Here is a 16,508-nt window from a genome sequence, read left to right on the forward strand (position 1 = left end):
TATTGATACATATTAATACATTTGCCAATGCTATTTCAGCCAGTATAGTACTGTGGAGATACATAGCACATAATCTGGAAGTTATAACCTAATTACCTCCTAGATTATCTGTTGACCTAGATAACTAACTTGGACTGCAAGTTAGCTATATTAAGTCACTCAGACATTGCTCTAATTACTAACAGCCCAGGGGGTAAATGTATCAAGCTGAGAGTTTTCCGGCGGGTTTGAAAAACCAATCAGATTCTAGCTATCATTTATTTAGTACATTCTACAAAATGATAGCTAGAATCTCAAAGGTTGCTATAGGCAACATCTCCACTTTTCAAACACGCCGAAAAACTCTCAGCTTGATACATTTACCCCCAGATCTATGCCACACCTCATAACAATGGACATTTGAGACAAATGGTAATTACCTTAGCTAACACAACTTTCCATCTTGTCATGCAATATGGCTTCTGCTGTCCTGCTATTTTCATACCATCTGGCAACAGTCTTTATTTTTCTAATACAAACAGTACTGCAGGTAATAGCAAGTTAAAATATACCTAATAAAAAGAAATAACAATACAGGTACTACACCAATGCTCTGGTGTATATACTTAGACTGGGACAAGGATTTAAAAGAACAATAAACTGAGAAACGGGTGATGAATAAAAAGTCTTCAGTTCAGTGGGGCCCTGTTTCATCACAGATGGAACAACCAGGACCACAGCGGCATGGATGGAATAGCCAGGAACACTGTTGTGGATAGAAAAATCAGGAACACACTGTCGTGGATGGAATAACCAGGAACACACTAGCATGGATAAAATAACCAGGAGCACACTGGCACATTTATAGACTCCTAAAGCTATCAAAAATATATCTCACAATATCAAACTATTTTTGAGTTAGCGTTGAACACAGCAAACACAGTAAATATAAAGCAATTATGTACAGAGGTATTCACTATATCTTAAGAACGGATCTGACTAATAGTAAACAGTTTGTATGTATTTAACACATCATACTCTCTACCACTAAAAGGTTCCTCTAATCCACTTATTCTCTCTAAATGCGATTCTGCAAAACATCTCTAGTCATGATGACTCTCTATAGCAATACATTATTAAACTCGCTCAAATTTGACTCAAATCAACTAACACATATCATACATTTATATAACACACATATACGTTTAGTTATATGGTTTTAGAAAATAGCACAAATGCAGATCTCCAGTTCTTTTTCACAGAGCTAGCTGCAATTAAAGTTACAGAAACCACAAACTAATGGCATAGTTCTCTGTATCTCTTATCTTGACATGACATATTGAATTCCACATAAAATCACTTTCCTTTCTTCTCTCCCTTGACTATCTTAACTCCAATCCAATGTGGGTGCAGAAACACATGTAACATACATGAAGTTCCCTCCTCCTCTCAGCTGTCAAATCTCATAGTACTTCTAGTGATCACAAGTGCCACAACTCACACTGGTAATATTGTTTCTGACAAATAAAGTGATTGTCTCTAAGTTTGGTACACTCTTTCTCCAATTAGGCTCAGTCCCAATATCCTATCTACCTTTCCCTATACTATACCCTTGTCACTGAAAACACAGGAACCACTAGAGGAGTCAAGGGAAGCCGTATCAAAACAAATATCAGAACAGGAACAAGGAACGCTGGAGAACAGGGAGACTTGATACTCTCAAAAAAATTCCATAAAACAGCGCTGAGTGTGATTCGGAAATATCTCTACCAATACCATAAAGCGTGGATAAATGAATAAAATAACAATTTATTTAGCACGTGCATACAAATAAATAAATAAATAACACATTAACTCATAAATGACCAGCTGATCACATTGAATAAAAGCTATAGCAAATGACTCTAAGGTGTCAGCGTTCCAAAGTGGTCTCATAGGGAGTAAATAGATGGTTAATGGCCAATATGTAACTCCTCAAGTGACTCTAAGTTGGTAATGTCTCCAATGCTCAGAACCGAGCTAATAATAATATGGAACGCAAACTCTGTGAAGTCTGTGAAGCAGGTGTGTCTGTTAGATCAGGAGTGCTCGTATGTTTAATAAATCCACGGGGTATCTCAATAAGCCGTAAATTCTAGTCAATCAGACAAGTTGTAATTAGTCTCCAAGAGTTGTAATGATGATACTCTATGTGTGGAAATGATAATACAATTCATCCGGTATTAGATACACAAGTAGATGGGAACGATCAAGTCTCTAATCATTCATTGATAGGTCTCCAAGATATAAACGGATCAATCTCTATATGTGGAAATAATGTAAAACTTCATCCGGTATATAGCAAACAAGCATTAACGATACCGTATCAAGATGAGTCCACGAGATCGGTCCTATTCAGTCCGGCAAATAATTCACCACCGGACAATCAGAGCTCGGATCTCCCATTGTCGGGCCTCCTCATGAATGGAATGGTAGTCCCAAAGCGGATTAATGAATAATAAGTGGATGACACATCCAAAGGTGATAGTCGTAGCTAGCAGCACACCACTCGATCTCCACTTTGAGAATGAATCAGTTCAGCTGGTCACGTGTCCTGACGCGTTTCATCACCAATTGGTGATTTCCTCAGAGGTACTGAGTGGTTTTCCTACGGGTTGTTCTTAAATACCATCTGGTTAATTAGTTAGTCAACTGGTGATCGAAAAAGTTCTCATAGATCCAATATAAGTAACACATTCTGGCTGCAAAATTAAATTAATTTATAATCCTATTTTTATCGGCAGCACTGACATTCATATCTATATCCAATTCACTTTAATCAGTAAGATTTTAAAAAGTATAATCAACCCGATTTAAATAAAACTTCACAAGTCGAGGTCCTTATAAAAATACAAGCCCATAAATACAAATAAAAAAGAAAGAAAAACCCTCGATCTATACATTGACAATCTAACCACAGACCTGATACTCTGACACCCTAATGGTGCCAGAGTAAGATTTAAATAGAGGCTGCAGCCAACTGATAGGAGGGAAGGCTGGGCGGGCAGAAGCGCTACAGGAAACGCCCTGTTGCCTAGCAACGGGATGAGGCGACGTGCATGCACCCGACATCGGCAAGACGTCCGAGGATGCTGCGTGCCTGTTACCATCAGGTGACCGTCCCCGCTTGCTAGAGAAACAGCGGGGACGGCGCCTGACAGGATACAGTACAAGAACAACAAGCAACTGCACTTTTCCTTCTTGCTGTGGCAAGAAGACTGCAGATACAGAACCGAAGAGAAAGAAGGAGAAACACTAGATCTTATTGGAGCATAGATTAGTTCAAGAGGAGAGACACATTCTCTATTATGCCCCTGCTACAGGAGATACGGGACAACAACCCAGATGACTTTAGGAATTTCCTGCGCATGAATGAAGCCAATTTTCAGGAACTGCTCCAACTTGTAAACCCTCTTAGCCAGAGGGAGAATACTCATTTAAGGAGACCCATAGCACCAGAGCAAAGACTGGTTGCAACGTTGGTGACGTCAAGAAAAAATTAAAAAGCTTGAGAAGAATTTTGCTGAAATGTGTATGCTATTTGAAAAAGTTCTTCCACAAATCACTAGCACCTTTAAAGTGTAGTACTATTTTTCTAACTTTTATTATTCTGCACTAAATATTTTTGAAAATTTTTCTGCAATAAAACTGTTGCATTAACACTGTGTAGTTTACTCTGAGTATGTTACAAATATTAGCTAATAAAGGTAAATAGTTTATAAAGTTTATTAGTTTATAAAGGTATGAGTTTAGAAAGGGTAAATATGAATAATTTGCCATTATAGATGTAAAGGATTACATAACACACGTGCTTTAGACAAGTACAATGGTCTGCAACCAGACAGGTACAATACACATGTATACGAAACACAAAAAACGTGTGTATTCTAGTACAATGCATGGACACTGTAGACTACTGCTATTGCTATTCCGTTACAATCATCTAATTAACAAGTCAGTGATGTGCATACACTGCACCACGTGGGACAGGTACAGGCATTTGAAATTTCCATACACATGCCCCCAACGGAGCAGTGGCGGATCCATGGGGGGGTTGGCGATCGGGGCAATCGCCCCCCCTAGCAGGGGCTTGATGCCGACAGCTGCACACTGTGCAGGTCCGTTCGGCAGTGACAGTATGCTGCCCGACTGCTCTGATTGTGTTTTAAACACAATCAGAGCAGCGGGGCAGCACACTGCCACTGCCGAGCGGACTAGCACATACTTTGCAGCCGCCGGCAGCCTTAGAAATCAGAAAGGGGCTGGGCCTAAATCGCCCCCCCTAAAATCGCCCCGGGTAGAGCAATTGTCTAGATCCGCCTCTGCAACGGAGCCCCAGCTCGAGGAAGTATCGGAGGATTATTGTGGATCAATCGAAAATTTGTACACACTACACGATGGAAAAGTGATTCGAAATTATTTGACCAAGTGAGGTGACATTCGACCATTTGGGAAGACTTTCGACCATCGTGTCACTGCACACACTGACTTGACTTTCGAACGAGTGGTCATAAGTCGTATGTTGGCTGGTTGAGGCGATTATTGGACGAAAAACATGTAGTGTGTACCCAGCTTAAGCTCATTTAGCTCTGGTTGACTGCTGGAGATACCTGGAGAAGCAGCCAAGTGCAGTACAATAAATTTTGGTCAGATGACTTTTGTATTAAACAGTGGTAAAATTGTATTATTTTTATGTACCGGGTATATGATGCTGTATCCTGAGTAAACTCATTCATTAATGTTGGGGCTGAATTGGATGCTGAAATTATGGGGGCTGCATCACACATTACCATACCTCCAAACTATCCTGATTTTGACAGGACATGCTGATTTGTGGGCTGCAGAAGGGATGGGAGTTAACAAAAAACGTAGGGGAAGTGGGTGGGATTTTACCCCAAATGTCCATTAGTGGGCAGATCGAGCAGGGCTTATTTTGCCTCGCTTTCGGGATTCTAAATGTTGGGAGGGATGCAATCTAGTTTGCAAATTATATGGTGGTTGTGAAGAAATGGTGGCATGCTCTAAACAATTTCAGCACATTAAGGGAGGAATTCAGTTGGCTGCTTTACTTTCAAAAGTAACTCGGCCTGCGCACTATTACCATTAATACGGTAATTTCAATGCCGGCTTTTTGCTTGTGGCGAAATTGGTGTTAACATTATTAAGGGTAATAAGTTTACCGTGGCGGTATTCTGGGGGTAACTGAATCCCTCCTTAAGTAAATCTGTATTCTCCCTTAATCTGTACAATATAAGGTACATTTATGAAAGAGTTCTGAGGTTAAAAATGTTTTCAATTAAATGTAATTTAAACTTGTCTCAAAATGAGCCGCATTAAGAGAACACCACAGAACAAGTCACAGGATGGTTGGTAAATATTGTTTAAGGAATATAACCTGCATTTTCTGTATGTTTGATGTGCATGGAAAACACAGAAAAAGTGAAGGCACTACTGAGACTGACAGAAACACAGTTCACAGTTTTAATTTTGCTTTTTCCCATATCATTTTCATATAACCCAACAATACTTCTAATAAGTAACACGCAGAATATATCCTAAATGTTCGAATGAATCCAGTCATTGTTTCATATATTCCACATCTAGTAATCTGACGACTGTTACTTATCCGCCCACATCAATAGACAGTAAGTGATGCCACCTGGTCTGGGTATTCCCTGCTCTACAGACAGTAAGTCACATGATATTGGCCCCGCCCCCCTCAGCTCTGCCTTCAACACGTCATTAATCCGCGTCCCACTTCGACGTCATATATCGATCCCGGCTGGTTCAAATAGGAAACCGAAGATATATCCGTGTACTGAGCAGGATGGTGCGCTCGGTTCCCCGGGCGGCCGTCAAATCCGCGATCAAGAAGCGGCTGCCCGAGCTCCGTCTAGATGCCAACGTAGACTTGCTGGTGAGGACGCGGTGTATCCGGTAGTCAGTGGGTAGCTGTAGTGTTTTGCCTGTGAAGTGCCATATTTGTAGTATCCCTGCAGTGTTATAGGCAGAGGGGTCAATACTGTTATAATCCGATGGGACAAGGAGGGTATATGTCAAGTTAAGCAAAATCCTGTAGGACAATTGACAACTTACCTATTGTGTATTCTAGGTGCTGATGATCCAGGAGTTTCTTCTATGTCCTATAAACCAGAACATTATCTTCCTCTTTGGACTAGAAATACATTTTTGGGGACTTTTCATTTTAGTTAGGGGGTTTGTAGCACAGTGCAGCTGTGCAGGACACCTTGCTTTCAAGTAAAACCATTAGGCTTTTTACAATTCCATCACAAGCCACATCCTCCTTTTTAATGTACTTTTGATTTGATAAAAGTCCTATTTTGTCTGTTCCCTGTGATATCTCTCATTTTCTAATCTCCAAGTCAGCTTTATTGTTTGTGAATATGTGTTTTGTCACTTTAGAGATAATTAAATCATGGAGCATATTGTTTGGCAATCTCCTATATATATTTAGACTTGAGATTCAGATTTAAGAGCATTCTTAACAATGTTAGATGTCAACAGCATTGTTTGTAACTTATTTCTTCTTAAACATTGCATCGAGACTGTTAACGCTTTCTGTATTTTAGTAAAAAATCTACAAAATTTGACCAATAATGAAAATTATCAGTCGAAGGACCAAGATGAAGCAGAGGGACTTTAACATAGCCAGGGCATTACTGGCCAGTAATGCCATATTATGAGGGGATTATTGTTAATAATAATAGTAATAATATTATATGCTTGATTTCAGTTCTGTTATGGGTGGCCACCCTCCATTTACTCCTTTCTTGGCTCAGTGCAGAGGGGTTGCTTCAGCTATTACTACTATAATTAGTCCCCAAACCTTTTTTTGTTACTGCCAAAGTGATTTCAGTTAATTATGAGGGGCCATCCTCCATTTACTCTTCCTTACTTGCGTTAGTACAATGGCAGTGTGGATCACAGCTTACTGAGGGAATCACATGCTGCCTTTATATAACCTTGATGAGTCATATCAAACTGATGTGAGCTGCCCTGAACCCAGTCTAGTCCCAATAGTAGTAACTATTATTGTGGCAACTCATTACTTAAAATTTCCAGGTAATGCCCAGCGATCAGCTAATCTGCTTTGAGAGCTACAAACAATAGCAATTGGTTAAACTAAATAAAAATATCAAACTTATAGCTAGTTTATCATTGATTGAGGTAACCTAAATCAAACTAAAGATCTACCTGTTGCCCTACATTTGATCTCAGACTGGACAGTCCTCAAAATAGAGATCAATAGATTACTATGTGGATTGTAATGTTGGCACCTGTGGTGCTAATAGGACCTAACTGAGTGATGCTTTTCCTGACCAGATAACTGAGTGATCCTTTTCCTGACCAGATAACTGAGTGATCCTTTTCCTGACCAGATAACTGAGTGATCCTTTTCCTGACCAGATAACTGAGTGATCCTTTTCCTGACCAGATAACTGAGTGATGCTTTTCCTGACCAGATAACTGAGTGATGCTTTTCCTGACCAGATAACTGAGTGATGCTTTTCCTGACCAGATAACTGAGTGATGCTTTTCCTGACCAGATAACTGAGTGATGCTTTTCCTGACCAGATAACTGAGTGATGCTTTTCCTGACCAGATAACTGAGTGATGCTTTTCCTGACCAGATAACTGAGTGATGCTTTTCCTGACCAGATAACTGAGTGATGCTTTTCCTGACCAGATAACTGAGTGATGCTTTTCCTGACCAGATAACTGAGTGATGCTTTTCCTGACCAGATAACTGAGTGATGCTTTTCCTGACCAGATAACTGAGTGATGCTTTTCCTGACCAGATAACTGAGTGATGCTTTTCCTGACCAGATAACTGAGTGATGCTTTTCCTGACCAGATAACTGAGTGATGCTTTTCCTGACCAGATAACTGAGTGATGCTTTTCCTGACCAGATAACTGAGTGATGCTTTTCCTGACCAGATAACTGAGTGATGCTTTTCCTGACCAGATAACTGAGTGATGCTTTTCCTGACCAGATAACTGAGTGATGCTTTTCCTGACCAGATAACTGAGTGATGCTTTTCCTGACCAGATAACTGAGTGATGCTTTTCCTGACCAGATAACTGAGTGATGCTTTTCCTGACCAGATAACTGAGTGATGCTTTTCCTGACCAGATAACTGAGTGATGCTTTTCCTGACCAGATAACTGAGTGATGCTTTTCCTGACCAGATAACTGAGTGATGCTTTTCCTGACCAGATAACTGAGTGATGCTTTTCCTGACCAGATAACTGAGTGATGCTTTTCCTGACCAGATAACTGAGTGATGCTTTTCCTGACCAGATAACTGAGTGATGCTTTTCCTGACCAGATAACTGAGTGATGCTTTTCCTGACCAGATAACTGAGTGATGCTTTTCCTGACCAGATAACTGAGTGATGCTTTTCCTGACCAGATAACTGAGTGATGCTTTTCCTGACCAGATAACTGAGTGATGCTTTTCCTGACCAGATAACTGAGTGATGCTTTTCCTGACCAGATAACTGAGTGATGCTTTTCCTGACCAGATAACTGAGTGATGCTTTTCCTGACCAGATAACTGAGTGATGCTTTTCCTGACCAGATAACTGAGTGATGCTTTTCCTGACCAGATAACTGAGTGATGCTTTTCCTGACCAGATAACTGAGTGATGCTTTTCCTGACCAGATAACTGAGTGATGCTTTTCCTGACCAGATAACTGAGTGATGCTTTTCCTGACCAGATAACTGAGTGATGCTTTTCCTGACCAGATAACTGAGTGATGCTTTTCCTGACCAGATAACTGAGTGATGCTTTTCCTGACCAGATAACTGAGTGATGCTTTTCCTGACCAGATAACTGAGTGATGCTTTTCCTGACCAGATAACTGAGTGATGCTTTTCCTGACCAGATAACTGAGTGAGGATTTTCCTGTCAAACTAGTACTAAAACACTGCCTAAAATTCATAGGTGCAGAAAGCACCTGTGTATTTAAGCTGCGCATGCATGCAGCAATTTAGATGTACAGTTTAGTAGATTTAAGCAAAAATGGCCTCAAACTACTACATGTGAACTCAAAACACCCAGCAGTCCTGATGAACATCTGATTGGGTCAAATGTCATTCAGGGTTGCCTGAATATATGGTCGCCTGCAATGTGCCATTGTTTGCTCTTACTAGGCCCCATGTAAACCAGATGCTCAACTTGATTGAACAAAGGTTTCAAATATTAATTACTTTGCTGGAAACATTTTAACATTATTTCTAAAGCTATACTTTTCCTTTTCTTTAGGTTTATTTAAACTGTGTGCTGTTTCTCAAGAGACTTGCAACAGAAGCTCGTTTAAAAGCAATTGAGGATAAATGTTCTGTAATAAAACCTGCACATATCAGAGCAGTAGCAAAGGTATGACTATTCTTTTTAGCTGGTAGACTGGCCTTTTTTTTTTTTTTCCATCCAGCTTTTCTCAGTTCAGTGCTTTGATAAAACACTTAAACAATAAAAAAAATAAAATCGAATAGTAATCCCTTTCTAACAAAATTAATGTGTGTTAATTCCAACCCTGTATACTATGCCTGGTGTGATCCGCACATTGCAGAAAGGGGGCTGAATTGCATGAATCTGTTAATGGTATTGTGCTTCAGCTGCCAGCAAGGGGGGGGGGGGGGGGCGCGCATTTCTAGAATGAATTGTGTTCCAGGATTACATTTATTTATTTTAATTTCTTTAACTGGTCAACATATTCAATACATGACAATGTATCTGAATTGTGAGCAGAACATAATACTGAGATTCCACAAAAGTGAGTGCGGACATGAATGAAAGGATACTACATGTTGTGTTATGTAAAAATTACCATCTTGAAAATAATACAAAGCAAAAGGGGAATATTGACAGATGGGGAAAGAATGTGTGAAGGTTCAGGGAGAGGAGAGCTGGGGGTCTATCCAGAGTTAAAGGAAGAGTATTGTGGGCAGCCTACCTAGTGATCTGCCCGTGTCCTATAGAATGAGGTGTCATGAATTCCATTTGGGACTTGTACCAAATTCTATTGAGAATTGCATGCCTGCTTTGGGCTGTTGGAGGTCTTCAGTCCTCCCCTACCTGTCTGCTACAACCTGTCACAATGGGCCTGATTTCATGGAGAAAGTAAAGCAAAAATAATGAGTAACTTTGCACCTTTGCAAAACCATGTTGCATTGGAGGGGGATGTAAATGAACAAATAAGCTATCAAGTATTTGTATGCTGCATGAAAAAAAACAGCCAGTATTTAACTTATTTGCAGAATAGGAAATTAATTTGCACTCCTTGCATTGTAACATGTTTTTGCCAAGTTTAAAACTCATTTTTTGCCTTTCCTTAATGAATAGGACCCAATAGTGTATCCTTGCTGGGATGTTGTATCAATGTAACAAAAGTTTCTAGACATTTTCCTTGATTTTGATGCAAAGCGAACTGCTAGCCATATTGGCCATTCTCTCTAATTTCATATCAGTCTTCATCTAGGTCTTCCCCAAATCCCCTCCTAACCTTGTTCATGATGGTCTTTTGATGAGACTTCAGGTTTGACAAGTTAATTCTATAGAGCTGACATTAAGCCTTTCATAGTGGCTTGTTGAAGTCAGTCAGTCAATTGTCTAAAAGACTGTTTAGGTGAAGCTTAACTGTATTATGAAACTGCCTTAGTTGGAGGTATTGGTAGAAAATCTTATTTGGAAAAGCACATTTTGATTCTACCTTTGCAAGGTCTAGAAATGTTTGATCTCAAACGAGATCATGCAACTATATAAGGCCACTCGCCATCCAGGGGCTATTAGACTAGTGGTGGTATATCCCTGTTTTAGACTGTAGATCTTCGAATGTTGAGATTCGAGGGGATGGGGCCTGGGCCAACAGGTTTTATCTGCATGTCCCCAAATTGATGGAAAGAGTAATTATTGGGTGTTCTGCTGATTTGGGGCGAAGGTATCTTGGGAGCCACTTGAGGAAGATGTACCCAACTTTGATCGAGTTTGTCTCAATTGTGGTCCATATTTTAGGAGTCTTTGGAGCACATCACTAGACTCATTGAGTGTGATACACAGCCAGACAGTAGTATTTGAAGTTAGGAATATCTAGGCTCCTGTCCTATGGCGAGAGTTGTAGAATACACATTTTAGTTCTAGGGTGTTTATTTGCCCATATGAAGGATAATTTATTGTGTTAAATGAATTGAAACCTGTAAGGAGGGACAAGAATTGGGAGTGTCTGGAACAAATAGGAGTCTATGTAGGATGTTCATTTTCACTGGGTTAATAGAAACAATCCAGGATTTAAAATGTTCACTCCCATTTAGTCAGGTCTGATTTATTTTGCGCTAGAATAAGAGGAAAGTTGGCCTAGAATAGCTGGTGATTGATATTCCAACAGGGATACCTGATTGGGCTTGGATCCTACATGCAAAGGGTTTGATGATCACCACAAACATTAAAAGTAAGAGAGAGCCCGGTCTCGTATCATTTGTGATACCAAATTGGGGAGAAGGTTAAACCATTCAGTGTAACAGAAGTAGAGGGGTAGCGATACAAGGCAGAAATTCTCTTGACAAACTTACCAGAGAAGCCCATCGCATTAAATACCCTGAGCATAAACGGCCAAGAAATTTGATCATAGGTCTTCTCTGCGTGTTATAAAGGAAATTAAATCTATTGTTTGTATTTTGTCTGAAGCCAGATGGCCTGGGACAAAAATCACCTGGGTGTATTAGAACTTGTAAAATATAATTTAATCTGTTGGCTACATATTTTGCAAACATTTTAATATCTACACTTAATTCTCAAAAGTGATTTCTTCATATTGTAAAGAATTTTTCACAATGTTTATAGAGAGATTGGGAGAATATCAACATGTTGATTCACAGATATACTTGGTGAGGAACTTGCAACTGGTTGCAGTCTCAAACTGGTGTTTTTATTTCAGTCGCCAGGTGTTATGCAGGTTAAGCTTTGTGAAATGAGCAAGAAGTGAGTGGAAGTGTTTTTGGTTTTTTTGACAGGTTTCACTGCCTTGGACTGGAAGATATGCAGGTTGTCTAGCTTAGGGTTTATGACTAGAGTTAAATTGTCTCTTGTTTTGTGATGGCATTGTGTAACTCACTCGATGTCTTTAAATAGATTAGCAAAAAGAAGCCTGTCCTTGATTAGGTACAAAAATAACAAACATGGTTATGGTCCCTGAGAGGTGCCAGTTAAGATTGGGTATCACCTATTTAGATCTGGAAATTATTTTGTTGGAGAACAAGTAGACTTTATTTGTATTTGAATGGGTCATTTCTCCATACTCTATTCTCCTGGACCCCTCTGCTTCTTTTGAAACTGTTGATCAGCCTCTTCTCCTACACACCCTTCACTCCATTTACCTTTGTGACGGTTCTTTCCTGGTTCACTTTTCTACCTATCAAACTGCTCCTTTTAGTGTTTCTCCCTCTGGCACATCCTCCCCTCCACTCCCACTTTTTTTTATTATACACCTCTTCACTTGGGGCACTAATTTGCTCATGCTGCCTCCAATACCACCTCTACGCTGATGACACCCAAATCTATCTTCCCCTGACCTCTTTTTCTGTACTATCTTGTGTAGCCAACTGTCTTTCTGTGTTCTCCACATGTATGTCCCAACTCAACCTAAAGCTCAACATATCCAAAACAGAGCTTATTATCTTCCCTCCTGTCAGTCACCATCTGCCCTCAAATCTCCCTCATTGTCAGTAACGCCACAATTTTCTCAGTCTCCCAAGCCCACTGCCTTGGTGTCACGCTTGCCTGCACCCTCTGCTTTATTCCTCATATCCAGACTCTCCCAGTCATGAAGACTCCACCTTAAAAACATAGCCAGAAATACGCCCTTTTTGTACTGAACATGCCACCAACACTCTTATCCATTCTCTCATCATCTCCTGTTTTGATTATTGCAACCTCCTGCTATCTGGCATTCCTGACACCCATACATCCACACTTGAATCCACCCTAAATGCTGCTGCAAGGTTGATCTTCCTCTCGCTGCATCACTTTGCAAATCCCTACACTGGCTCCCTGAGTCCTCCAGAATCAAATTCAAATTATTCACCCTTACCTACAAAGCCCTCAGCAACACTACCCCTGCATACATTTCAAATCTCATATCAAAATACTGTCCCTACTGCCTGTTTAGATCTACTTCTGACATTCGCCTTGTCTTTTCTCTGGTAACCACCTCTCACTCCCGCCTACAAAACTTCTCCCGTGCTGCTCCCCACTTATGGAATTTCCTACCATGTGCAATCAGACTTTCCCACAGCCTTCAAATCAGCATAGACCAATTTAAACTGCAAAGCAGCACATATGTTGGAGGCCTATGTTTAGAGTGGGGAGCATAAAGGAAAAGTGTGTGTGGTATCGGACCCTGCACAGTGCATAGTTCTGCCTCACAGGGGTCATGAGTTCGATTCTCGACCATGGCCTTATCTGTGTGGAGTTTGTATGTTCTCTCTGTGTTTGTGTGGGTTTTCTCTGGGTCCTCTGATTTTCTCCCACACTCCAAAAACATACATGGCTGCTATCAATTTGACCTGTGTGTGTTTTAGACTGTAGACTCCAATGGAGCAGGGACTGATGGGGGGGGGGGGGGAGTTCTCTGTACAGCACTGCAGAATTAGTGGCACTATAAATAGATGATGATGATCTACTTTTCATTGAGTATCAAAATCACTAGGTAGAAACAGACCAAAAAATTGCCCAAGGTCTCTAAAAAGCCTCTGACTGCAGGTAAGAGCCCAAAAACCCAAAAATCTTCTGCTGCCTGGCTGACCTTTAATATTTTAAGCAGATTTGAATGGGGAAGATAGTGCCCATATAATTGACAATATCATGAAAATCTATGGGAAAATCACACTGAATTTAGTGCGTGTGTTTTGTGTGAGGCTTGAAAGTGTAAAACATGTATAGTCTTTGACTAAAAGGGTAATCCTTTATTCTTAAATGATTAAAATAATTATTTTTTTTATCAGTATTTAGCTAATATTTGCATTTTGTTTTACAGATCGTCCTGAAAAAGTCAAGAGGTTAACAATCTAATGAAGAAATTCTTTTTAATATATCCATGATGGTTGCATAAGCCACATCGAAGATAATTATTTTCTGTATAATACGTTTTATACTCTTTGTATGTATCTTATCTTAAGTAAAGATATAGATATATTGTAGTGATGCTTTGTTAAAAAGGTATTTATTGTTGGGCCAAATAAGTGATGTTTAATTTTTAATGTTTGTGTACATTAGGGACACAGTTTTGTTGCAGGTTATGAATATTTTGTGTAACAGCTGACCAAACAAATAGCTGCACCCATTCATGTTTAAAAATAAAGGGATTCTTCATAAAAGGAGTATTTGTGAAACATTGCTTATGTCTGTGTTTTATTGATTCATTTAAGCACTTCTCATTCCCCCCCCCCCCCCCCCCCCCGCCCCTCACCGAAACCATTTGATGATTGCCAACAGATAGACACACTAAAATATGAAAGTGTTTGTTATTTCTCTTTTTATTAATAAAAACTTCTAAACCTCTTAAGTAATTCAAGGAAATTTCTTGTGTTTCAAAGCTAAGGCTGTGTATTACTGAGTTCAATAAGATACATGAGATAAGTAAAAGGTTTTTACTTATTGGCCATCATGCTGTTTTTCACCTTTGTGCAACAGCTTGCTATGTTGGGCTGCTTCACAATAGTTTTGGTGATTTTTACCAATGATGGGGGAGAGGGGGATAAAAGTCCTGAGCAGCATGCTGATTCATGTGTACACAACTTACCCTCAGATCTGTGCTTTTCATCTGTCATACCCATCTGTTGAAAAGTTTGCCACTCTGTTAATACCCAGGCAAATACTGGGATGGCTTATGGTCGCTGACTTGACTACTGCTGGCCTGGGAGCTGCTGTGTGGCTAAACATGGCTAGCTCTGGGTTACTGGGACACTCCTGGGAGCCTTCTGCTGCCTGGCCCCACCAAGAGCTGGTAGCTGTGAATTACCTGCCCCTGTTCCCACATACTGGTCCATATCTACCTGCTTCTCTCTCTGCATACTGGTCCATATCTACTTGCCCCTGTCCCTGTACCCTCATAGTTGTCTTTACATACCCATCCCTGTATACAAAGCTTTGTCCTGACATACCCCGGATGCATTATTCACATTTTATAGTGCTCTCATTACTTACACATGGCTGCTCTGGATATTTTTATTCAAATCACTTAATTATCGTAATAATAACTTTAATACTGAAAGTTTGTATTGGAGAAGAAAGAGATCTAGCGGTTTGTGTCATTGCTGCGCTGCACAAAACCTCTCTACAAAAAAACACGAGGCGTTAAAATGTCTGGGATGCAGCTGGACATCCTTGGATGAGCTCTATACTCTACAGCCACATCTGCCTCTGCCATCCCGGTGTCCACATTCTTTCTCCTGTGCTTGATGTAGCAGCTCTGTCCATATAAATGTTCCTACAGCCTGATTAATATTGAAGTCAGTTGGCTCCGGGATGTGAGCTGAAGATACACTGGCTGAGTGACACACAGGCTTGAGATATGCTTACAAATTTCTCTGGTGATCAGCCTGAGTTTTCCCTGCCTGGTCACATCCACAGCCTCACTCAACACTTTAGGTCCCTTCAAGCGGTAAATCCAGTCCAATCCCAGGGACAGGTTCATTCCTCTGGTGGTCCCGGGATGAAGTTGGATATCCAGCATCCTCCCCGCTGCCAGCTTCTGGCTTATTTTCTTTGCTAGAGTCTCAGTGATCGGTGTGTCCCTTTTCTATTAGCCGTCTGCAGTGTGTATGCATTACAGTCATGAGTGCATACACACTGCAGAATTGGAACAACATCGTTCCATCATTTAAGAGCTTTTTAGTTCAGTTTAAAAATCTCAATCACCAAGATGATGGAATTTGCTGAGTACACACTACTGTGATATGGGGCCATTCGGTCGTTTATTGTCTGATTGACCCAATAATCTGCTGAAAACACTAGTGTGTACCCAGCCTTAGGCGAGCAGTTCCTAGTAACAGCTTAAACAGAATAACTGGCTGCTTGGCAGGTTTGCTTTGCAGAAATGCACCATACCTCACAACTTTTTAAGTTGGAGAATATGAACACTGCTCGCAGTGGCGTGCATGAGAAAGCAGCTGGAATTGGGAGGAGCATCAGTTGTGTGTAATGAAGTGTGGAGATACTACTTGTTAACAGAGCTTTAGCATAATTTTAGGAGAATGCTGAACAATGTATTTACATTTGTTGTTAATATCTGAAAAATGTTATTTGTTGGATTAGTGGTCCTTTAATCAAGGTCCCTGCCTAATAAGGTTAAGACCCTCTTTGTTTATAAGAAGGAATTTGAAAATAAAGGCCACTTTTAAATATGGTGAAATAAACTTTCTTAAACATTGTGTTTTAAAATGCTTAAACCTGGAACAAAAGAACTACT

General features: G+C 40.2%; 1 protein-coding gene across 1 annotated transcript; it reads left to right on the forward strand.

Moving 5' to 3' along the window:
* Positions 1 to 5,758: 5,758 nt before the first annotated feature.
* Positions 5,759 to 14,434, forward strand: CENPW (centromere protein W). Its single transcript, XM_075203030.1, has 3 exons — positions 5,759 to 5,935; positions 9,311 to 9,424; positions 14,076 to 14,434. Exons 1-3 carry the CDS (start codon positions 5,846 to 5,848, stop codon positions 14,100 to 14,102), a joined length of 231 nt encoding a protein of 76 aa, XP_075059131.1. The 5' UTR covers positions 5,759 to 5,845; the 3' UTR covers positions 14,103 to 14,434.
* Positions 14,435 to 16,508: the final 2,074 nt, after the last annotated feature.

Source organism: Mixophyes fleayi, chromosome 3 (genome assembly GCF_038048845.1).
Source record: "Mixophyes fleayi isolate aMixFle1 chromosome 3, aMixFle1.hap1, whole genome shotgun sequence".
Classification (NCBI taxonomy): domain Eukaryota; kingdom Metazoa; phylum Chordata; class Amphibia; order Anura; family Limnodynastidae; genus Mixophyes; species Mixophyes fleayi.

What these genes read in the sequence shown, in the direction of transcription:
- CENPW (XM_075203030.1), top strand. Translation starts at nt 5,846, where the DNA reads ATGGTGCGCTCGGTTCCCCGGGCGGCCGTCAAATCCGCGATCAAGAAG. An exon ending in ATGCCAACGTAGACTTGCTG is followed by an intron (nt 5,936 to 9,310) that starts GTGAGGACGCGG and finishes CCTTTTCTTTAG; the next exon opens with GTTTATTTAAACTGTGTGCT. An exon ending in ATATCAGAGCAGTAGCAAAG is followed by an intron (nt 9,425 to 14,075) that starts GTATGACTATTC and finishes TTTGTTTTACAG; the next exon opens with ATCGTCCTGAAAAAGTCAAG.